Source organism: Elgaria multicarinata, chromosome 7 (assembly GCF_023053635.1).
Source record: "Elgaria multicarinata webbii isolate HBS135686 ecotype San Diego chromosome 7, rElgMul1.1.pri, whole genome shotgun sequence".
Lineage (NCBI taxonomy): Eukaryota > Metazoa > Chordata > Lepidosauria > Squamata > Anguidae > Elgaria > Elgaria multicarinata.
The window spans coordinates 98,857,097-98,881,899 of record NC_086177.1 but is presented as its reverse complement, the minus strand read 5'-3'; the positions used below and the strand labels follow the sequence as shown (position 1 = coordinate 98,881,899).

The 24,803-nt window shown below is 45.5% G+C and overlaps 1 protein-coding gene across 3 annotated transcripts; it reads left to right on the top strand.

The window, feature by feature from the left end:
* The first annotated feature begins 1,594 nt into the window (after window positions 1–1,594).
* ZHX1 (zinc fingers and homeoboxes 1) lies at window positions 1,595–24,803 on the top strand. 3 transcript variants are annotated; one of them, XM_063131116.1, is made up of 4 exons: window positions 1,595–1,673; window positions 3,003–3,149; window positions 13,367–16,207; window positions 18,617–24,803. In XM_063131116.1, exon 3 carries the CDS (start codon window positions 13,595–13,597, stop codon window positions 16,202–16,204), a length of 2,610 nt encoding a protein of 869 aa, XP_062987186.1. In that variant the 5' UTR covers window positions 1,595–1,673; window positions 3,003–3,149; window positions 13,367–13,594; the 3' UTR covers window positions 16,205–16,207; window positions 18,617–24,803. The 3 variants fall into 3 exon arrangements, with proteins under 3 accessions (XP_062987186.1, XP_062987184.1, XP_062987185.1); XM_063131114.1 differs by lacking the exon at window positions 18,617–24,803 and having other exon boundaries at window positions 13,362–18,609; XM_063131115.1 differs by lacking the exons at window positions 3,003–3,149; window positions 18,617–24,803 and having other exon boundaries at window positions 1,650–1,673; window positions 13,362–18,609.

Genomic DNA, 24,803 nt, shown 5'->3' with positions numbered 1-24,803 from the left:
TGTTTTAGTTTAGAAAGTGGGTGACTAATGGAGAAAATAGTAAAGATGTAGAAAATTATGGATGGCGTGGAGAAATTCCCCTCATACTTGGGAGTCATTGGCAAAATATTTAGGTCAGACAGAACAACTTTATGCAATACCTAATTTATGGGATTTACTACCACAAGATGTAATGGCTACTAACACAGATGGCATTAAAAGGGGATTAGACAAATTCGTGGTGGATATGTCCATCTGGCTACATGTATCTTCAGGTTCAGAAGTAGAAAACCAGCTGCTGTGTGGGAAGAACAAAAGGTGGCTCTTGCCTTCACGTTCTCCTTGTGGGCTTCAGAGGCGTCTCTTCTGGGCCCCGTGGAGCTTTGGTTTGAGCTATCACAACTGCTCTTCTATTTTCAATGATACGTAATTCGTGTTTCTCACACACGCACCCCTTGCAACGTGTGCTAATGTTTTAACCATATGAAGCAGCATACTCCTGAGCATGAGCCGAATGCTTTCCTATTCCCAAAGAGTAAATCAACCAGCCTAGTGGAGAAGGCTATCAAAGGTTACTAGTCCTGATGGCTACGTGTTACCTACAATATCCGAGCCAATATGCCCATGTACACCAGTTGCTGGGAAACATGAGCAGGAGAGTACTGTTGCACTCATGTCCTGCTTGTGGGTTTCCTGCGGGCAGTGGTTGCCCAGTGTGTGAACAGAATGAAGGATTAGATGGTCTGATCCAGAAGGGCTCTTTTGTTCTTAAATACGCATAGGCTGAGTTCGGAGGACACGCTAATCGACGGTTGTTTCCCATTCTGTTCCTATTACCCACCCAGCCCCAATTGATTAGCGTGTTGTCCGAACTCAGCCACGGACTGAAAGAACGGGCAGCGTTGATTCCCAGAAAGGCTTAAACCACTGCACTTCTCTGAAGAAACCCTGCTCCTTTCCTATACATGTGCCTGCTAGAGAGGAGGAGACAGTGCCATGCAGCCGCTCAAAGACACCCTCATGTGATGATCAATAGCTGCTTTTTCCCACCTTTTCTTTCCCCTCCACTTCTTTTTGTTTTGGTTTGGTTTTTCCTCTGCTGCGGCCACCGTGAAACCTCACTGGGGCCAATCAGGCAGCGGCTTGCTCTTGGGCCAGCTTGCCAGAACATTGGGGCTGCGGTGTGACCCCACCCACTCCCTAGTTTCTCACACTCCTGGGTGGGTCGGAGGGAGGGAAAAGCAAGCGCGTCTGCAAGAGCCTTGCCGAGCTGGGATCGGCCCCGCCTTCCCGCCGTTGTTCCTTCCTGCTTCTTTCTCTGGGTTGTGTGTATGGAGCGGCGGTGATCCAGGCACACGTTCGCAGTGGGTTGCTGCATTCCTCTCCCCTCCGCCCGCCCCACTGGCCTTTAAAAAGAAAAGACTGTCCCCCTGATGTCAGGGCAGGCGGCAGGATGAATTTCCAGTTTGCAAGCTGAAGTGGGGAAAAGTGAACCAGGGTGGTGGTGTGGGGGGAAAGCCCTGGCTTCTAGTTGAAAGTTCACAAAGCATCAGTACCCCTCCTCCTCCCAAACCTCCCCCCCCGCCCCCCAAAGTGCAGTAGTGTGTGTGTGTGTATGTTTAAATGCAAGATGGCGGACTTGCTCTGAACAGGCAGAAACGAGAGAGCCAAAGGCAGCCTGCAAACATTGCAAGGTAGGGATTTTTTTTTTCCTAATCGTCTTGTGTGTTGTGCCCAAAGCTGGCTAGGTGGGTGTTCCCTGTAGGGTTGAAACGACCCACAAGCATTAAAAGGACAAATTGGTGGGGTGGGGGAAGCAGCTACACCAGCATTTTCCTCTTCCCCACAACGCAGCCCTGGAGCCATCATTTCGTTTGGGGGATGTGTTGTCCCTCAGCCCTTAAAACACTTTGGGGGTCAATGGAGGCGGGGAAGAGGCACCCCCGTTTTCCTGCTCTGTGTCCCCCCAACTTCTTTTTGCTGTTTGTGGGGAAACAGGGTTAAGGAGACAGGGGTTTTTCCCCACAGAGGGAGAAGTCAACCTCAAAAAACAGGCGTTGAAGCGATGGATCTCTTATCACAATTTTTGACATTTTGGAGATGGGAAGGATGGCCCGGCAGTCTTTTAACGTTGTTTGCCTCTATTGTTTACTAGATGTACGTCGTGTTCTCTCTCCTGTTGGTGATTCAGAGGGAGTTAGGAAATTGTGTAGTGAGGGAACAAGGGTAGCAGCCAGAATTTAGGCCCTGTGGTGGAAGGCGAGAACTTCTTTACCAAAAACTAATTCTGTAATGATCCTTACTGTTTGCTTTTTGTTTGGCTTTGCCTGGCATAAGCATACTGTAAAATTATTTTATTTGACCCAAATTGTATAAATATACACCGTCATAATTTTGCGGGGCTACTATATTGGGAATAAAGAAGGTGGTGTGTGTGTGGTGTATGTACCCTAGAAAATACATTAACTGTTCAGGAGGGAATGGCTGGTGAAAGGAGGGGGAATTGTATATGTCTTGGGTGGGTGTGTTTAACCAACAGGCTAGAGGGAAATTAAGCAAGCTGGATTAAATTTGTCACACTTGAATTGCTCCTTTCCTTTAAGGGTGGCACATATGGGGCTAGAACAGCCCTCTAACGGTAGGAAAGCCTGAGAGGGAGAGTAATTTGCCCAAGCCCACTTAAGCACCATGAGTGAGCAGGGATTTGAATCTGGGTCCCCACTTCTAAGCCCAGGCCTTTTGTCCAGCCTTCCCCAGCCTGTTGCTCTCCAGATGTTTTGGACTACAACTTCCAGCATCCCTAACCTTAGGCTGTACTGGCTGAGGCTGATGGGAGTTGAAGCCCAAAACATCTGGAGGACACCCGGTTTGGGAAAGCGGCTGTATCCACTGTACAATAGTGTATTGAAGTCTTAAAAGTATTAAAGACTTTAGGGCCTGATATGCATGAAGTTGTCCTCCTTTGAGTTAAAATAGTCTGCAGCAATATTTATCAGGCAAGTGTATGTAACTTTGTTTTTCAGAGTGTCTAATCTCCCTGCCCTGGTCACTGTGTGACAGAGGATGCTCCTCCTTCTGCCCCCAACAACCGACGGATATAAAGAACTGGCATCTCTGAGCAGACTTAAAACAAGTTTATAATTGCAAAGGACACCTGAATTCAGTGATAGGTACTTTTATGCTATGCCTGGTGTACCATTTGGGATTTCTAAGTCTTGTGTCCAGTTAGCTCAAACTGTTGTCATGGCTCACCTTGGCTACAGCACTTGTCCTTTCTCTCTCTCTCTTTCCCCCCCTTCTCTCTCTCTGACCTTCCCTTGTCATATCTCCCTGCCCTCATTTCTCTTCTCCAGAACTCAACTGTCAAAATCACTCACCTCTTCCACTATGAGACAACCATGTTCAAATTTCCGCCCTACCTTCCTGTTTCCCTTCTTCAACCTACACCGAACTCTTCTCTTAAAAGCTCTACATGGCCTTCTCCCACCCTCTTTCTTACCTTATTTCATAGAATCATAGAATAGTAGGGTTGGAAGGGGCCTATAAGGCCATCAAGTCCAACCCCCTGCTCAATGCAGGAATCCACATTAAAGCAGCCTTGACAGTTGGCTGTCCAGCTGCATCTTGAAGGCCTCTAGTGTGGGAGAGCCTACAACCTCCCTAGGTCATTGGTTCCATGGTTGTACTGCTCTAACAGGAAGTTTTTCCTGATGTCCAGCTTGATTCTGGCTTGCTGTAACTTGAGCCCATTGTTCCATGTCCTGCACTCTGGGATGAATGAGAAGAGATCCTGGTCCTCCTCTGTGGGACAACCTTTCAAGTACTTGAAGAGTGCTACCATGTCTCCCCGCTTGTGACCTTCTCTTCTCCAGCACCACCACCCTGAGTTTCCCTCAAACAGCTCTGCCCTTTTCCCCTGGCTGTCCCTTGTATCTCAGCATCTTCTCAGAACAGAGACACTTTGCCCTCTCTCTCCCTCTTCAAAACCCACGTTTTCCATAAACCTTGTGCTGATTCCCCAGCTGCAACAACAACAAAAATCCATGTACATGTGGTTTCTGACATTTGTTCCCATGCGTCTTGCATCTTTCCTTCCCCTCTGTTCCTTCCCAGCTTTCAAACTTTGGATTGTAAGTGCCTTGCAGCAGTGTCCTGATTACTGTGTATATGCTGTAGAAGATTGTGTACATTCTTGCCATTTGTTCATTTTTTTAAAAAAAAAAATACAAGAAATGGGGCTGTTCAATGATGCTGTCAAGTAAAATGCCACTTTGGATATAAATGCCAAACTAAAAAGTAATAATACGATAGAGAGCTCATTTTAAACGTTTTCTCGGTGCGGTATATGCCTCTTACATTTGATATGTTTCTAAAAATGCCTATAAGGAGGGTGGCATAAACTGAACCCTTTGGTTTCCCTCCCCAACCTGGTGCCTGCCAGATGGTTGGACTACAACTCCCGTTAGCCCCAGCCAATATCGCCATTGCTCAGGGATGATGGAGATTGTCATCCAAAACATCTGGAAGGCATCCAGTTGTGGAAGGCTGTTCTAGATGGTATCTTCCTCCATTGCTTGTTGTGTGACTTTAGTGCTAAACTTTTAATCAGCAGCTAATTTTTCTTGCAGGCAACTAGTATAGTGCCAAATGTACGTGCATATGGAATCTCCCTGAATCAACTATCTGTAGAGATACCGATAGTGTAGAGGTAGTTTCTGTAGAGGTACAGATAGTGTGTTCAGGGCGGTCTTTGGTAAAAATAAATCCAGTATTGTGCACTGCTAATCAGTGGAGGCTGCTGGCTCCAATGTCAGGGTGTGTGTGTGTGAATTCGTTCCAGGTTTCAGTCAGAACCAGTCAGAACTCGAAAGGAGATATCCATACCTTGGATAGCTCCTTTAGTGTTCTGCCTGAAACACGGAGTGGATTCACTGCCCCACTGACACAGGAGCCTCCACTGGCATTAATTCGTATCTTCCTTCAGCCAGGATAGAACAGGGTGCGGAAGGGACCTTAGTTCAGTGGCAGAGTACTTGCTTTGTGTGCAGAAAGGTCACAGGTTCAATCCCGGGGGATCTCCAGTGAGAAGGCTGATGGGATAGGCCTGTCTCTTCCTGAGGCCCTGGAGAGCCACTTCCTCAGACTATCTATACAGCGCTTGGTTGCCGCCTTCTTAAGCAAAATCTTGCACTTCCTCTGCAGCGGGGTGGCATTGGCTAATTCTGACATGGAGGGAGGGTATGGGGTTTCTGGTGGCCGTTCAGCTCACTGGCCCACCCTCAGGCCGGGCTTCCTGCAAGCAATCAGGGGTCGCCTTCCACCTGGGAACGCCTCTGCATCAGCATTTAAGCTAGGATACATGGCGGAAGAGCCATGTTCACCTCACTTCAGCCTAAAAGGTTGGCTTGTCCCCAGCTTTTTAAATGCGAAGCTTCGTAGGAAAGCCCCACGGTGGCTTCGAGGTGGCTGCTACGTCGTATAACTGATGCAGCGCCACTATGCACCCACTGCAGGATTTTCGGAGTGTATAGACAACTCCCCCGGTCAAGAGTAAGCAGTCTTGGACGAAGAGCCTGGCTGAGACCTTTCCCCTCGTAGCCAGTAGGAAATTCTGTCCGAATGGGGCACATTGCGAGGCTGAATGCTAAGCTGGGTAGGAGTTGGATGGTATAGGATTTACTTAATTTCTTTAACAGATTTCTTTAAATGACTTTTACTTTGCAAGGTGGCTTCCAATATTTTAGTGATTTGATGCATGTATATCCCGGCTTTCCTCCATGGAGCCTCAGGTGGCATACATGATCTTCCTCCTCCTCTCCATTTTATCCTCACAACAACCCTGTGAGGCTGATAGTCAAGGACTGACCAAAGTGAGCTTCATGGCAGAGAGGGGACTAGAACTCGGGTCTCCCCTCTCCTATTTCAACACTCTAAACCACTACGCAACACTGGCTCTCATATACAAAGCACAATATATCTCTGAACTCAAGAACTTTTCCAAATACCATAAAGTGTATAAATCTACAAATCAGATTATGGTTTATCTAGCAGTGTAAAAATGGCTGCTCTTTAGAGTTCTAAGGGTGCTTTTAGCATGCAGTTCACTTCATAATTCTTATAGATTTTAGCAAGATAACCCTGTAAAAGGGTGTAGAATTGATGGAGAGTAACTTGCGCTAGTTAGCTTGGGGACCAAGGCCAGCTAGTCTGCAGAAACTGTGACCCATGAAGCTAAAGCTAGCCCACCTTACCATGAATTTTGGCTTGGAGGTAGGGAAGGTACGCAATTCACAGGTATAGCGGAGAAGGATAACCAACTTTTCATGGAAGGAGTGGCAAAAATAACATGCCTTTGATAAGGAGCCATCTGCTCAGAATAAATCAATTTGCCATAGCAGCTGCAAATGTATGGTGACCCACCAGGGGTTCGATAAACCTGGTTTTGCTGTCTGTTGGGGACTGTAAAAATGGCTGCTGACAAGCCCTCTTGATATCAATCATGACCCCTTCCTCGTCCATCTCCTTTTAAGATGCTTTAGGCCAGCCTTCCCCAACTTGGTGCCCTCCAGTTGTATTAACTACAACTCCCATCACCCCCTGGCCATTGGTCACGCTGCCTGAGGATGATGGGAGTTGTAGGTCAGCACATTTGGAGGGCAACAGGCAAAGGCTGCAAGGTTGCACAACGCAGAGCCTTGAATTACTTGCAGGCCGGAGAGAAAAGCAGCCTCTGTCTGCATCCCAGCTGACACCCAGTGCGTCCCCTCCTTCCCTCCCTCAGTCCCCCGCTACTCCACTGAGAGTTGATCGTGTATGGCTTCGTGGGCCACAAATTGTGCAGGCCTGATCTGGGTGGAAAATGCAAATTTCAGTTCATCGTACCCTCGTACCTTCAGAGCTGCAACAGAAAAAAGTTTTTAAACTTATCGGTCAGGCAAGGAGAAGAGCCCACAACTTTGTGTATCTTTAGCCGTCTTTCAAACAAATTCAGCCAATTTGTAGAAGAGGAATTAATTTTTAAAAATTAGCATTCATTAATAAAGGATGGGGTGAGCAGTAAGCAAGATTTTCTGCAAGATTTGCATCTCTAGAAAAACTAAAATAAAAAGTGGTGTACACATTGGAGCAAAGTCAGGCATTGGCTCTAAAGAAAGCCAAGCAAGATCGATACTAAAATGACGGGTTGCTTGACATTGTGGTAGGTCTGATTATTTATTTTCAGAGGTGGCTAAGCAGGTGCCAGATTTATTGGGAGTTTGCTGCAACATGCCAAATTCCTTCTATTCAGTCTCTCTCAATTGGTAAAGGTGGCTCTTAAAAATATTTTTATGAAAAGAAAAGGAATACTACCACAGCAATATGAGGGAGAGCATACTTATGAATATTATCTTGATGTTGGCTTTTGTGTGCCTTCTGTGACAAAAGCGGTGGTGATGTCATGGAATGTTCCCAAGCATTCAAACTGCTGAGATGGAAAGAGTGAGTCGTTAAGTTGACAGCCAGTGTGGACACAGCAAAGGAAGTAAATGTCAGTCTGGCTCAGAGAGAAAGCCTTGCATGGTACCTAGGGATTGTGTTGCTTTTGGCAGGAAGCAAGTGCGGAGATGGGGGAGCTACAGTGCTGAGAGGAAAGAGCCTCCAGCGGAAAGGATTGGTGTGAAAGAGTTGCTAAGCAGGGATGAATAACAGAAATGGTTAGAACAGGCATGCAGGTGAGCATGGAGTTGACAAAAGGAGAGAAGGAGGCTGAGGACTTGGCGGAAGGACACCAAGGGCTAAGGGGGTCAGGGGTCAGGGAGGGAGGAAGAGTGTGGGAGAACCAGTGGAGGCTGATGGCTCTACGTCAGTGGGGCTTCCACGCCTTGGATAGCTCCTTTAGAGATCTGGCTGAAGGCTGGAGTGGGTGTGTTAGATAAATGTTCTTCGCCCAGGGACAGGATCCAATCAGCCCCTAAGCAGGACTCCACACTTCAGCGACAGAGGGTTCAAAAGCGCTTTATTGATTATAATCAAGATCTGAGTCTCTTTGGAAGCGAGCAGTCAGGCAGAGAAGCAAGGAATTCAGTACAGCATTTGAAGCCTGCAAAGGGCAGTGCCCAGTAGCAGCATGAACCAATCAGAACGTAACACTGGAGCATAGCTAATCTTTGTTGAACAATCCCTTTGCTCTACTGTAAGCTAACTTTTGCACTGGATCCGAGGCTCTTGTTTTTGTTAGATAAGACAGACACAAGGAGACACCCAAGGAGACACCCTCGGAGACGTGACTCCTCGCTTGCTGTATAATGGCTACTTCATAGTTTCCTTTTGAAAATGGAGTCACCTATGCTAACAGGTGCACCACCCCCACTGACATTGGAGCCACCAGCCGTCACTGGGGACATCCCCATTTAGGGATTGGAGCATGAGTGGCTAATGTAAGACGCTATCTTATATTAGTCTCTCCAGGCTACTCCGACGGAAAACAGCTCTCCAAGGTCTCTGGGAGAGATCTTTCACATCCCCTGCCACCTTAGATCTTCTCAAATGGAGACACCAAACATCAAACCTGGGACCTTCTGTGCACAAAACACGTGCTTCACCTCTACAGCCTCACCTGCTCCTCCGAGTGTGTGAACTCTTGATAGAATGGGTGACGCTGGCTTCACAGCACAGGAGTTAACAAATACCTGAGATTTGGAAAAAGAGCGGGGCCATAGGTTGGTGGAAAGCACATGTTTTCTGTGGCCAACGGCTGGCATCCTCACTTTAAAAGATTTCAGGTATCTGCTTCTGAGAAGGACCTTGGCCTGAGACGCCAGGGAGCCACTGCTGGTCAGCCAACCCTGAGCTAGATGGACAAATTAGTTAGAACTGGTACAAGGCAGCTTCTGTGGTTTCCAAAATATGTTTCCCTTTAGAGACATAAGGCTAGATCTCTCTTCTTGGCCCAATCACAGACCTGGCTCTGGAGTTGCAGCCAAAAATCTCTTAAGTTTGAAGAAATTTCTCTAGGCTGCTTCTGTTAGAGAGATTGAGCAATATAACCACAGAATGCAAAGGAAGCAGAGACTTTGTGTTTCTCTTTCATTCTGAAACACTTCTTTCTCCTTCCCTTCCCCTGCTTCCAAAGCTTAACATGAAAGCTTGTTTATATGCACTACAAAAGCATCCGCTGGTGGAACTGACACCTGTAAATGGCATCAACATGGGCTGCTGCAGAATAAAAATAATAGACATTGCCTTTTGCGTAAGTAGAAATCAACTAGGAGTTTGGTTATGCTATCTGTACACTATCTGGTGATGTGGATTTTTTTTAGAAAAGGCTGCCTGCATATTAAAAGCCGGTAATTCATCCTCACAAACAAATCTACCAAAGTCATGAGCTCACAATTTTATTCATTCTATTTTGCCTATCTAGCTTGCCTATACATAATTTGTCTTGGCCCATACATGGAGAAAAATGACATGGCAGAAATGATTGCACTACTTCAATGGGGCAGGGCTTTTTATTAATTTTTGGTGCTCCCCTAGGTTAAAAACTACCTGAAAATTAAAAGCCAACACAATAGGCAAAAGTCACAGGTAGAACCTTTGCTACACTAGCTTTCTACTTGCAAAGGGTGTTGTTGTTTTTACAGGTAGAGCATTCTGCCCTCTTTCTGCTGCGTGTGTAGGCCAGCCTTATATGGGTCATTCATGGCATAGATAGCCTGAGAAAAATAAGACCATTCATTAACAGATAAATTCCTGTGTAATGAATTCTTACTCGCCACAAGGCTGAAGTCCCCCTGCATGAGGTTCTTCACTGCTCCAAGTGTAGGCAGCAGCATGGCCATCAGGGAGACAATGGGCTCATCTACACCAAGCAGGATATTCCACTATGAAAGTGGTATGAAAGCAGTATATAAAAGGCAGGAGCCACACTGCTGCTTTATAGCGGTATTGAAATGCACTGCAGGATCTACACTACTGCTTTATAGTGGTGCTGAAGTGAACTGACAAGTGTTGGGGCCCATGACACATCTACACCAAGCAGGATATAACACTATTAATGTGGTAGATGGTATGTGTCAATGGGCCTCAAAAGTTGTCAGTGCACTTCAATATCACTATAAAGCAGTAGTGTGGCTCCTGCCTTTTATATACCGCTTCCATGCTGTTTTCATAGTGGAATATCCTGCTTGGTGTAGATGACCCCAATGAAGGGGGCAAATCTATTAGGCCCAGCCCACTCCGCATGATTGTAATGGTGTGGAGTGTAACATATGAAGAGGGCTTCTATTGTATTCCTGTCTTTGAGCTGTCCCCCATTTAGTATAATCTGCAGAATATATAAGGATTCCCTACACCCCTTCATGTACAAAAGTGTTGAATACTGGGCCTTGGACTCAGCCCTGCAACATCCCGCTTAAAAACTCTTTTTTAGTTTGAGCTGGAACCATTGATGAGTAATCATGGAGTACGGTTTTCTAAACAGCTCTTGAATCCATCTGGCAGTATATATGGGCTATTTCTAACCAAAATATCATGGGTGGCTGTCAAATGCTTTGCTGAAATCAAGATAAATTACTTCCTCAACATTCCTTCAGTCCACTAAGCTGGTCAGCTGATTTTTAAAAGTGATAAGATTAGTCTCGCAAAATTTATTTTTTTACAAATCCGTACTGCCTCCTAGTAATCACTGCATTTTTACCAAGATGTACACAATTTGGCTGTCAGAGAGCAGTATCCAGTTGTGTAATTCCGCTACCCCAAATGAATTTCCACCTGGTGGAAACTAGGTACCAAGCTATGCGCAAGAGGAGAATCCAACTAAAGTAATGTTTGGGTAAGCGTGTTTGCACATTGCAGTTGTGCAACCCGTTGCACATTGTGCTTGTGCAGCTGGTTGCGCAACAGAAAGATTCGGCAAAGTTCCAAATAGCGCTATTTGAGTTTGCAGAATGACACTGTTAGGTACTGCCCGGTTATCATTACAACCAGTGCTTTTTTACCAAGGTATTTCCAGTTCCAATAACAAAAATGACCTTGTCACTTGGAAGTAACCACTCTGTTCCTCTCTTCAACGCATTATGCACTGCTACGCTGTCTCCAGTGCTTACTATTAGAAGCTTGGTCATTCACCCCAAGATTCTTCACTAATCTTTTAGTGCTCTCCACTGTAACCTTGCTTTTATCTGACTGTCCATAGGATTAAAAGTGAGGTCAAAGTGGAGGTTGTGAGCTCACAGCGAACTGAGGTATCACATTGCTACTTCAAAGCAATTGATTATTTCGACAATTTTCACAAAATAGGCATGTTCTTCCATGGAAGCCAAAGGTTGTCCTATCCTGGGCAAATTTGAGGCAGCCTTCATGGTTTGGTGGCACCATTCAGGGCATCAAGCAGCTGTATTTTAATTTGGATGTCTTTTGGGCAAAGAAAGGGCTTTTCTACTGCCTGCTACCTGACCTTTTTAACTGGAGCTGCTGGGGGTTGAACTTCGGGACATTCTGCATGCAGAGTGTGCGCACCACTACCGAGATCTAGTCCTAGCCTTAAAAGCTAGAAGAAGAAGTAGTGATGTGCAAAGAACAGGCAGACTAGAATGGTGGGTCCTCTCCACAACCAAATTTAACAGCAACTCAAGCTCATTTTAAAAGAAGATGAAGTAGCTTTTCTTTGCTTACCATGGCAGCTTGACACCCCCTGCTTTTTTTTAAAGGTTTCTGTAGTTTAAGACCATAGTTCTCTGAGAAGCAGGCCTCTCTAAGGTCACCTGTTGATCTGTTTTTTTGAAGGCCCGTAGCAGTACCCACACTCTGGAAAACCCTCTCTCGTGTGGTTTGGGAGACGGAAAATGTAATAGCTTTAAAACACTTCCTAAGAACGTACCTCTTTACACAGGCTTTCCCCGGACTGTAATTTATCTGATTTTATATTGCACTTTTACCTTTTAATGTTTAATTTATTATATACTTACTGTATTTTTTATGGTTTTGGGGCACTGCCTGGAGCGCTTCGGCTATCGGGCAGTATAAAAACGTTGTAATAATAATAATATCATATCTTATTCCTTATGAAAGAAAGTTGTAAAACGTAATTGGAAACATAGCTTCTTTTGTTAGGTTTCTTCCTCCTTAAGTGCTTGATGAAACATAACCAAGGTTGTTTACCAGCCATAGAGATAAGTTCTTAGCTGAATTTGATAGAAGGTGTGTGTTGCCAGTTTCCAAATTGTCTGTTAAGCAGGATTTGTTACGATGTAAGGAAAGCCCACTTATTGTCGGGTCCGCAAATAAGTCTTCTAATCATTTCCCAACCATCTTTTGTCTTTATTTAAAGTATTTTTCTCCTGTTTCTCAGCTGAAAAATCTACCAGAACAACTTCCATACTATTACTGAAACAAGCGGGTTACAATCTAAAAATGGTGTGACACATGAGAAAGAAGGGCTGAGGAGAGAAGAGGAAAAAAAACTTGAAGTCATCTTTCAGCAGGGCTCATGGAATGACCCCTCTTCCCTCATCTCCCTCTGTTACAGCCGGCTGAAATGGCTGCTTGTGACGAGAATTGAGGGACCAGAGCTCACATGCTTTGTGTGCAGAAGGTCCAAGGTTTAATTCTTGGCATTTCCAATTAAAAATGATCAGATAGTTGATGGGCAAAAGCTGCTGCCTGAGATATTGGCCAGCTGCTACCAGTAAGAATAGGACAGACAATAGGCTAGGTGGACAAATAGTCTGAACTTGTTGGAGGCAGTTTCCTTCTACTCTAATACAGCCTTCCCCAACCTGGTGCCTTCCAGATGTTGTGGACTTCAACTCCCATCAGCCCCAGCCAGCACGGCCAATGGCCAGAAATCCTGGACATTGTAGTCTAGAACATCTGGAGGACACCAGGTTGGGGAAGGCTGCTTGATCATATGGTGTTGATGATGTGCAACCTTTTAATCCAGGCCTACACAATTGGTTTCTCCACTTTGCTGGAAAACAGCCCACCAACCTTATCTGTTGGCCTGCCCAGTCCTTGGCAAGCCCATTGTCCTTGTAGTCTCCAGAAAACAGTAATAACAGGAGGCTTATGGAGGGCTCTGCTGCCTTTTCCCGTTGCGCAGTTGCTAGCAGACCATTTTGTAAAGCTAAGATCTGTGCGCAGTTGCGCAAGTGGAAGTTCAGTTGGATTCTCCCCTTCCGCGTAGTTCGAAAGTTGCTTTCCACTAGCGCGATGTCATTTGTGGGATGACACTGTTGAATACAGCCCATGAAGTACCCCCACCCCCCCACACAGTTTGCGTTACTGCAATTCTCCCTTGGATTTAAATGATCAGGAGGTGCAAAGATGTTGGACTTCATACAATGGAAACAATCTCCTGAAAAAAAAATCTCTTTCTCTCTCTCTCTCTCTCTCTGTTCCTTAAGTGCAGGTGGCCGGTGCAGATGTCAAGAAGCTGCTGCTCATTCTTTGAACCTTCAGACTGCAAGTTGCTATCTTATGTAGTTGCACTATGAAAATGCTGCTAAGGGGTTAAATGTTAAGAAGTGACCATGCATTGATGTAGCACCAAAAGCCATTATAGTCATAGACGCCTCTGGAAAGCTTGAAGGGGCAGGATCCACATCGGTTCAGTTTGTTGTCATTCCACCGCAGCAACATGGCCAGTAAGCGAAAATCCACTACGCCCTGCATGGTCCTGGCAAGTGAGCCGTATCCACACCTGGATCTGGTGTCTGATGTTGACGAAGAGCCTCCTGTAATTACACCAGCAGGTAGTGTGTCCAGTGACGAGGACTCCCGAGAATTTGTGGACTCGGACAATCAGCAAAATAAGAAAGTGGAAGGCGGTTATGAATGCAAATACTGCACATTTCAGACTCCAGATCTCAATATGTTTACTTTCCATGTGGACTCTGAGCACCCCAATGTTGTATTAAGTTCCTCCTATGTCTGTCTTGAATGCAAGTTCGTTACCAAAAGGTATGATGCCCTTTCAGAACATAATTTAAAGTACCACCCCGGAGAGGAGAATTTTAAGCTGACCATGGTGAAACGTAACAACCAGACAATCTTTGAGCAAACGGTAAACGATCTAACTTTTGACGGGAGTTTTGTGCAAGAGGAGAAAGCCGAAGAACTAGATGCTTCTGATGGCCACTTGTCAGGGATCTCAATTAGTAAAACCCCAATTATGAAAATGATGAAGAATAAGAATGAAGCAAAGCGAATAGCTGTCTTTCACAATGCAGCAGAGGATGGCCTTGGGGAAGAGAAAGATGCTGAAAGTGACTCGGAATGTGAGGAAGTCATAGAAAAACCAGCCTCTGTGGTTTCGGACTCCAACACAAGTCCTACGCTGACTGCAGAAGCCATTAGCACAGTTGTGAACCCTACAACGGTGATTCAGCCTGCCCAAGTGATCACTACCATCGCATCTCCACAGAACTCCAGCTTAATTTCTAAAGTCTTGATCCCTATAAACAGCATTCCGACCTACAACACCGCTTTGGATAACAACCCTCTCTTGCTAAACACCTACAACAAGTTTCCTTACCCAACTGTGTCGGAAATCACACTTCTAGCAACGCAAGCTAAATACACTGAGGAACAGATAAAAATTTGGTTCTCTGCACAGAGGCTGAAACACGGGGTCAGCTGGACACCGGAAGAAGTGGAAGAAGCGAGGAGAAAGCAGTTCAACGGCACTGTGCATACCGTTCCTCAGACCATTACGGTCATTCCGGCACACATTTCAGCAGCTGGCAATGGCCTGCCTTCCATTCTACAGACGTGCCAAATTGTTGGCCAGCCGGGCCTGGTTCTTACACAAGTTGCAGGCACTGGCACGCTTCCTGTGACGGCCCCAATTGCTTTGACGGTGGCAGGAGTCCCGAGTCAAGCCCAGCTGCAGAAAGCACATGTCCAGGCGACTCAACCAGTTACCGAAACCAAGCAAGTAGCTGCTGTCCCTGCCCCTCAGTTGACCAAATCGGAGGTGGTGGCAGCGGCAGCCAACAGCGACACAGTCGGAGTCCGTGCGAAGAAGACGAAGGAACAGCTGACGGAGTTAAAGATCAGCTACCTTAAAAGTCACTTTCCTCTTGATTCAGAGATCATTAGACTCATGAAAATAACAGGCCTGACTAAAGGGGAGATCAAAAAGTGGTTCAGTGACACCAGGTACAACCAAAGGAACTCAAAGCACAACCATTACAATCATCTCAACGATTCCTGCACTATCATTATTGACTCAAGTGATGAAACGAACGAGCCCCCAACACTGGTCCAGCCACAGCAGAAACAGTCATCGAACCCCTCTGAGATCAGCCCTCTGAAATTCAAAGAGAAGACAGCTGAACAACTGCAAGTCCTCCAAGATAGCTTCCACAACAATCCCGACCTTACGGATGACGAACTGAACAGGATACGGACAGAAACAAAGCTGACCCGGCGAGAGATCGATGCTTGGTTTTCAGAACAGAAGAGATCCAATGTTCTACCTGATGAAAGTGAGGAATTGACTGAAAGTAATGCAGGGAGCTTGAAGGAAACATCTGCTGCAGACACATCTGGGGGGGAAGGCACCGGAGTGCAGAAAGCGGGGAAGATGACTAAAAAGTCACAGGAACAGTTGCATATGCTGAAAATGTCTTTTGTCCGAACTCAGTGGCCATCTGCAGAGGAATATGACAAGTTGGCAGAAGAAACTGGACTTCCTCGACCAGAGATTGTGAGTTGGTTTGGAGATACTCGCTACGCCTGGAAAAACGGTGGCTTGAAATGGTACTACTATTATCAAGGGGCCAATGCGAATAGCGTGAATGGTCGAGGCTATTCCAGAAGGAGGGGGAGGGGAAGACCAAAGGGGAGAGGAAGGGGGAGGCCTCGCGGGCGACCAAGGGCCAACAAAAGGATCAAACACTGGGACAGAACGCCAGTCATCAAATTTAAAACTGGAAAAGCCATCCTTAAGGATTATTATCTGAAACACAAATTTCTTAATGAACAGGACCTTGATGAGCTGGTAGCCAAATCGCACATGGGATATGAGCAGGTCAGAGAGTGGTTTGCAGATAGGCAAAGAAGAGCTGAGCAAGGCCTTGAGTTGTTTGAGGAGGAGGAGGAAGAGGAGGAGCTGCTGGATGACCAGGATGGCGATGACGATGACGAGGAGGAGGAGGAAGAGGAGGAAGAAGAAGAAACCGACGACAGTGACAATTGGGAACCTCCTCGGCATGTTAGGCGTAAACTCTCAAAATCAGACTGAAGTGTAAGTTTGTGGGTTGTGGGAACGAAACCTTGCCGTGCAGTGCCAAATGGCCCTCCAATTCTAGTGACCACCTTGCTTAGAATTGCTCCACCTGGAAGGGAGAAATGAGTTGCTAACTCATGCTGCAATCAGACACACACACACACACACGGAGAGAGACTTGTTCATTGTTTAGCAGAGATGGAAAAGCAAATCCAGGATTTGGAATTACAAAGCCTCTCCAAATTTGGCTCTTCGTCACATCTCTGCTGAAAGGGGCACACTATTTAAGGGACTTTAATGGCCTTATGTTGTTTCCAAAAATCCTTTAAGGATGGAGATGCATTTTTAAAACGTTGTTTTCCTCCTATTGCAGGTGGAACATAACTGCAAAATGAAAAACAAACATGTGCTTAACAGTGTTCGTATTGCAAAACTGCATGTCAGTTTTCCTCCCTCCAAGCATAAGCAAAGATTCCGAGAGAAGTGAGATGGATTGGGGTAAAGGATGCCAAAGGACAGAAGCAGCAGAGGGATGATTGCTTGAGGGTAGGTTTTTTTTTTTTAGGGCAGTAGAGGAAAGGAATATCTTTGTTACATATGGAGCCTGTGTGCTAGGTTTACAGAAGTCATATTGAATGTGTCTCTCTAGCTGGGTTCAGGGAGTTTGGGTCTGAAGTATGTTTTTATATTAAAACCTAATCAGCGTATATCATATTTAAATACTAGATACAGTTAATGCAGCCAATACCAAAACTTGTCTTTGATCGTGCAGTTCTTCTGAAAACTGTTAAGTGAACAGAATTTTCTGTACAAAAAGCCCCTCTACCCACCCACCCCGCCTCCTAAAAATTCTGCATAGCAGGCCTTTTTCATGAAAGGAGCAAAGCTAAAAGACCACACAGTTTGCTTTGTTTAGAACGGTGATGGCTAAATCTTTCATCCTGGGGGAGTCAGAGACTCCCTGATCATGTGTACTTCTCATTTCTCCCTCCAAACTCACATCAGGCAGCTTGGCCAGGGAGCCTCAAAGGCCGTGGAACTTGGCTGATATCTCTCCTATCACAGGAAGGGTACCTGCCAGGTTGAAAGAGGAATGAGAGTCATCGTATCTTACTGGAGAAGCATCAATGCCTAGCAAAAAGCAGTCTGCGGATCACAGCTTCTTACCTGGCCGTTTCCAGGTGGGCCTCACGTTTCCTGATGGAAGATTGCCAGCCAGGTATCAAGTGATGGTCTAATGCTTCCTCACCTGGCCCAAGGTGGGATGGAAGGGGCTGAATGGAATCATTAGCGGGGTTAAATGGGACTGATTTAGAAGGGGCGATTCTCTCAAATGTTTTCAGGGCAAGGCTCCAAGGAACTTCCTGGAGTGAACGTAATGTAAGACCCGGCAAGTAGCTCAGGTGGCTGAACTTGCTCTGGGCCTGTAATCCCGTGAACGGTGCAATCAAGCCGATATATGCTTGATTGGAAATGAGAGCGTCTTGCTCTGGGTGGTGCTTAAAGGAGCACAATGCAAAAAAGAAAAGAAAAAGACCACCACCAAATAAGTGGTGGTCTGCCTTGCTGACTGTGGCTTTGCCCAAAAACCGCACTGCAAATTCTACATCAGGAGTGGGGAACCATCAGGTCCGTGGGCCAAATCCGACCTGCCTGGGGTCTCGATCCCCAGATGCCCCCCTTTCCCACCTCCTTTTCCCCAGCCACTGTTTGGTGTTTTCCTGGCTTTTGTGCCTTTTCTCCCTATTCTGAAAGGTTGAAATGGTTCAGAGGAGGGCAGCAAAAATGATACAGGGACTTGAAGAGATGCTCTGGGAGGACAGGCTGAAGGAACTTGGGATGTTCAGTCTGGAGGAAAGAAGACTGAGGGGAGACATGATAGCAGTGTTCAGGTACATAAAAGGATGCCACAGGGAAGATGGCCAAGAACTGTTTTCTATGGCCACAGAAATTAGGACCCAAAATAATGGGTATAAGTTTCAGCAACCTCGATTCTGGTTAAGTATAAGGAAAAACTTCCTGATGGTAAGATCTGTACAACAGTGGAACAGTTACCTACGGAGGTCATGGATTCTCCATCTCTGGAAGTTTTTAAGAAGAGGCTGGACTGCCACCTTTCATGGATAGTTTAATTGGTTTTCCTGCACATTGCAGAGGGTTTGACTAGATGATCTTTGTGGTCCCTTCCAACTCATCAATTCTATGAGTCCATGAAACATAGGAAGCTGCCTGATACTAAGTCAGACCATTGACTGGCAGGGATTCTTTTACTCACCCTACTTGGAGAAGCCGAGGATCGAACGGGGAACCTTCTGCATGCAAAGCATGTGCTCTGTCACACTGAGGTATGGTCCCTCAATGCCTAAGGCTTAGTTATTGACAGTAAGAGCTTCTTTGACTTTCTTGCCCCGCCCCTTTTGCCTTCAGCCCCACCTACCACTGGAATGCATCTCCCAAGACCTTCTCCAAGATGAAAGCCGTTCCTGGCTCCTGTTCTACATGCTCCCCTCTGTACAGATTGGAAGTTAGTGGCCCAATCCAGGCTCTTAGAAACTGAGATGGGGAAAGAACTCACAGAGCCCTGGTAAATGGCATCCTCCCTGTTTAGGACTTTGGATTTGAAATTGTTTTACAAGCTGGAGATTAAAGTGCAGCTACAGATTCAGATAAGAACAATTCAGATTATTATTTTTTAAAAAACATTTATTTATTTTTGCCAGTGGCCTAGTGTTTAAATTCATACAAGTTTTGAAATGTTCACATTTCTTGCCTTTCCAGCTCTGGGTATTGCTAAATAATTTGTGCAATTCTCAATTGCCTCTATTGTCTTCCTTTGCAGTAGTAGCTCAAGTGAGTGAATTTACGCAGCCAGCTTAAGCAGACTTCATAGCAATGCCTTCATGCAGTCCATCACTTCTGCTGCTCTACAATGCAAAATCAAGCTTTCTTCTTTTCTCTTCAGTCCTTGACATTATTTGGGCTTCATTTCCTGAAGTGCTTTAATATTTTAGGGAGGATTCGTTGTTGTTCTACAGTAGTAATGCCCAGAAAGCTGCATTTCCCAAAATGTTTAAAGGACCAACTTAAAAATCAGTGTAGTGGAACTTTCTTTGATTCATTAAAGTTAAAGTAGCCAGATCTCAATAGTTCGTGGCCAGCTTGCTCCCTGGTCTGATGCAGATGCAATCCTGGCTCCCAGCAAACCATGGTTTGCAGCTTGAAAGCCAGTCTCAGGAATGCATATTCCCTTCCCTCCCTGAAGGGAATTTCTTCTTCCAACATTCATGTTAACCACAGTTGAGCATTGCATATGCACCAACCATGGTTTTAACACTAACCAGGGGCTTTTATATCTAATGCCCTACAAACTTACTCCAAGTTCTGATTTCAGATCCTGCTTTTATGAGAGGACTATTGTTTTGTGTCTGTGCCTGAAATGCCAGCTAAACTAGAACCAATGACTCATGTTTGCAGTTTGGGTGTACTCCTGGATTCAGCCTGGAACCTGGATGCCCAGGTTTCGGCAGTGGCCATGAGTGCATTTGCATAGCCGAGGCTAGCATGCCAGTTGTGCCTGCTCCTGGAGATGTCTGATCTGGCCATGGTGACACATGCCTTAGCTGCATCCCATTTGGATGATTGCAACACACTCTACGTTGAGCTACCTTTGAAAATGTTCAGCTGCTCCAGAATGTTGCAGCCATTGACCAGGGCTGGTTCTATGGGGCACATGACCCATTGTTCCAGCAGCTTCACTAGCTACCAGTTTGTTTCTGGACACAATTCAAAGCATCAGTTATGACCTATAAAGCCCAATGCAACTTGGGACCAAGCTATTTGAAAGTCTGCCTTCTCCCATATCAGCCCACTGGATTTTAAGTTCTTTGGTGGAGCCTTTCTCTTGATCTCACCACATTGGAGGCCATGTGGAAGAGGGCCTTGTCAGTGGCAGCTCCCCAGGCTCTGGAACTCCCTGCCGATGGAGGCTAGCTTGGCTTCCTCTTCGTTGCTTTCCCTCGACAGGCCAAGCCCTTTTCATTCAAGGATGTAAGCTGGTTTGTTCCTGACGGGGGTTTCAACTGGTTGGCTGCTGTTTTATTTCTTTTTTCTTATTGCCATGCTTTTAATTGCGCTTTCACCGAGATTCTGTTTGCATGGGTATCTTAGCATCTTTAGCTGCTCTCCGCACCATGTTTGGCAGAAAGGCGGGCTGTACATTTAATTCGTGCTACCGGAAGAGAGTTGGGGATTTGCTCCGGAGAGCATGCGTTTGCTGAGGTTGGGTCAAACCATGTTTTGCAGGGAGCCGGTGTCTCCTTGGCACTGGCCGCTGGCAAACAAATCCGTGACACTCAAGGGCTGGTGGAGGTGGTTCTGGACTCGCTCAGAGACTCTCTTTTAGTCTGTCGGGCCTTGCAAGGTGCTCACTGAAACATTGCTTAGGGTCAGGGGCCAGGTAGACCTGGTTCCTCTGTTTTGTGTTTGATATGGAAATGTCAACACAAAGTGATCCCCCCCCCCCACACACAGTCTTTCATGTAATATTTCTTAGGAACAGGCCCTTCCTCCCTAGTGGAAACTGCCGTTTTGCTGCTGGATCTTTCAGCCAGCGTAAAATACTTCCTTCTCACAGTGCACCAGTAATGAGCGTTCGCTGTGAAAATGATATTGTAGAACCATGTCATGATGTGTCTATCGCAACTTTCCGCAACCTGATGCCCTCCTAGATTCCTGTCTATTGGCTATGCTGGTTTGGGCTGCTGGGAGTTGTAATCCAAAAGATTTGGAGGGCACAAGTTGGGGAAAGCTGCTTTACTGTATCAAAAGTGAACACAATAATTGGCACTTAAGAGGAACCAGTGGAGGCTGGTGGCTCCGATGTCAGTGGGGCAGTGAATCCGCTCCGGGTTTCAGTCAGAATCAATCAGAACTATAAAGGAGCTATCCAAGGTGTTAAGCCCCTCCCTCAGTCCATATTGCACAAGGACTGTGCGTTAGCTAAAGGACAGGTCCTTTAGTGTTCTGACTGAAACCCGGAGTGGATTCACCACCCCACTGAAGTTGAAGCCACCAGCCTCCGCTGAGAGGGACAGAAGGTACTATGTGGCCTGAGACATGCTTGTATAACCCCCTTTCCCCAACCTGGTGCCCACCGTATATGTTAGACTGCAAGTCCCATCCTCCCCAGCCAGCATGCACTCCCATCCCCAGAATTGTGCACCACACTTTTATTTTGAATTTAATTTATGTAGATCATAATGACCGATGGCTAGGGTAATTTGGAGGTGGGCAACTGTAAGCCCAATCCTGCCCTCCAGGGTTCACCAAAGGGTCATGCTCCCTTCCTCTGGCCCCATCCACCGATCCCTTGGCAGTTTTCTTGATTTTGCATAGTTTATTCCTCATTGAAATGCCTTTCCCAGGGTTTAGTTACTGGCAGTCAGAACTTTAAGCTAAAATATGCTGGCATATTTGCCCTGCCCCCTTTTGCATTTGACTCCGCCCACCACTGGAATATGCAGCCCACGCGTGCCTCTGAAATTGAATCCCTCCTTCCTGCTGAAAGAGGTTCCTCACCCTTGGAGATAACTGAAGGCAAATGGATTATCAAATGAATTGGGGGGGGGGGGGTTGATATCCTGGTTTGTTCTTGGTTTGCTTTTGAATCAATATAACATGCTTTTTCAAATTGCCGTTTTTAGGAGTGTGTCTAAAAAGACTCAAGAAGCAAACTACCAACCCTTCTCTTCTGTTTATTTTTTCCACACTTGTTCACAGCCACTGCAAATCAATTGTAACTGAATAGGAATTACTGATTTGAGATGATTTGGGTGTTGGGATGCAAATCCATTAAAGCATTTGTTTCATTTGGTGTGATTTGGATGGGAAATAGATTGCCTGGCTTCACCTTCTGTGAAAGTTAAACACTAGTAATTATTTCTAAATGTGCATGTATAGATATAAACTACCTAGAGATTTGTGTCTTGTAGGCTTGGCCCCTGAATCTTTTTAAGTGCCTAGCAATGCCCGTGGCCCAGAGACAACTGGGCCTGCTCACTTCAGGATTGGGCCCCCTCTCCTTGAAGATAATATGACTAGTAAGGTCCAGTTACACAGATTCCATTTCAGAATTCCCCCATTGTCCTAGTTGGGAATCTGGCAGTTTTTGGTAGGTTTTTAGAAAGCTGCACTTGGCAAATACTATGCAGGTATTGCTAAGAATGCCAAATTAACCACAACAGATTTTGAACTGTTGTTCAGAAGCATAAACTGTACAACAGATTCTTAAAAGAAATCAAAATTACTTGGGTGGTGGTGGAGTTTCTTGTGACATAGATTTTAATAGGCGTCTCCCAATATTGCGAGTTAGTATCAGTAGGTCAGCCTACTAATGCTTTAGTTCAAGGGTGGGCAACTTGTGGACCTCCAGATGTTTTGGCCAACAGAAAGCCAGTGGTGTAGTGGTTAGGGTGTTGGACTTGGGATTCAGGAGATCTGGGTTCTAGACACACGCCCTCAGCCATGAAGCTCACTGGGTGATTTTGGGCCAGTCACTGACTCTCAGCCTAGCCTACCTCACAGGTTTGTTGTGAGGACAAAATGGAGGCAAGGAAAATCATGTACACCCCTGCAGGTTACGTGGAAGAAAGGTGGAATACAAATATAACAAACAAGTAAACTTCCATTATCTCTCACCTGGGGCGTTCTAGGCCAAAACCGTCTGGAAGACTACAAATTACCCACCCTGCTTTAGTGAATTAAAGGCCAATTTTAATTGATGGGTGGGACTTGAGGATTAGGGGAGGCACCCATTTTTATTGTTGAGGCTATTTTGGTTCTGGCATGGTATAGGGAATTAATCTTCTCTTTAAAGGACAGCATTTCCTTTTAACTCCGTGTGGCATCCTTTGTTAATTAAATTGCAAGCAATTCCCCCCCCCCTTTTGCGAAAGGTATGCATCGAGCAGGTGATCGATTTTAAATCCCATATTTGGTTGATGTCCATACTACAGACCTTTGTATATTCTTTTCAAGATATCTGTGTACTCAGAAGTGCTTTTGTGGGTTGCCCCATTCATTCTAAGAGAGGGCGCAAATCAACTCCTTTGATTTTCAAGATTGAAGTGATAGAGTAGGTTGAGATCTTTTTAGCAGGGTAATTTGGCAGTGACATTTTTCAAAAACGGTACCTGTATACCATGATGGTATAGTCATGACCAATCAGAACTGAGGAGGGTTTGGAAGTCAGTGTGCTAGGGTGTGCGTTAACCTTGCATACAACCTTCTTTACAAAGACCCACCCCATATTTGAGCACTGAGGCCGCTTATTAGGATATTAGATCTCTGATTCTTGCTCATGAATCTCATGGGACCCAAACTCCTTCTCTTTCCAGAGATGAAAAGCATTTTAGCACTGATTAAATCAACCCTATATTATAGCAATGCTCTTTCTGTTCCTATTTCAGTTACGTTTTGTGTGTCTTGTTTCTTGCAAAGCTTTTTTGGCCCGACAATACCATGGGATATTGTTTTGACTTGCATTTGTTTACAGCTCAATGTTCCTAACGCTGCTGAAAAAAAGATAGCGTTACAAGCACAACGTTGTGAGGCCACAACCAGCACTGTGACGAGATTGAGCTGCAGGACTTCCTGTTGCGTTAACGCCTTTCGAAGTGGCTTCCCCCCCCCCCCAACTTCTGGAAAGTACAAGTAGTTGCTAGCTATCCATAGGAAAGGTTTGAGGGTAATACAGGGTGAAAGAATTGCACTGAATATATATCACAGGGGATTGAAAACTGCAGATTTACTTCAATGAAGGTCCTGCAGCTTTTTCAGTACACATGCAAATAAACACCTTATTTCTCTGAATTTGCAGTTGCAAGGACTACATTGTGATGTATTTGAATCATAAGAATGGTGCTTCTGTAATTGCCCGTAAAAATGTGACAGCAGCATGAAGAAGGTAACTAAATCTGCTTTCCAGGTGTATTGTCATTGCAGGTGACCCGTGCTTTTAGACTCCTTAGAAGTGAAGATTTTATTTTTTGCTGGATGGATGCAAAGCAGCTTATACCTTTCTTCCTTTCTAGCAACAGCGGGGGGGGGGGATTCTTGGGGTTCGGAAAGGAGATACATATGAGTCCAGCAATTCTGGTTTACTGTGAATGAGGGGATGGGGGTGCCTGATCTTTTGTGGAAGAAAAAGAATTGGACACACACAACCCCAAGATTGGAATATGCCACAAGGATTGGACCATCCATGTTGTGCCAAAGTTAAAAACTACTGCAGTTGGCAGAAGTTCTGTACTGTAAATAAGACTGGTTAAATGAAACTTGTAAAGAAAAAAATGGACCGGGGGTGGGTGGGGGAGAGATCAGATTTTAATACAGAACATTTCTATTCTGCTACTACATGATAGAAACTTTCATGTTTTTAAGAACTTTAACCTAAAGGAGAAACGACAACCACTAGATTTTTGTCTGGCTTGTACCAATACTGTATGTTCTTAGTATAAAAATGGGCTTTATTGCCTGTGTTCTTTGATATGTGATTTAAGCTTATAGCTTTGAGTGACCAAACATTTTACAGAGTAAAAGTTCTTAGAAACAAGTA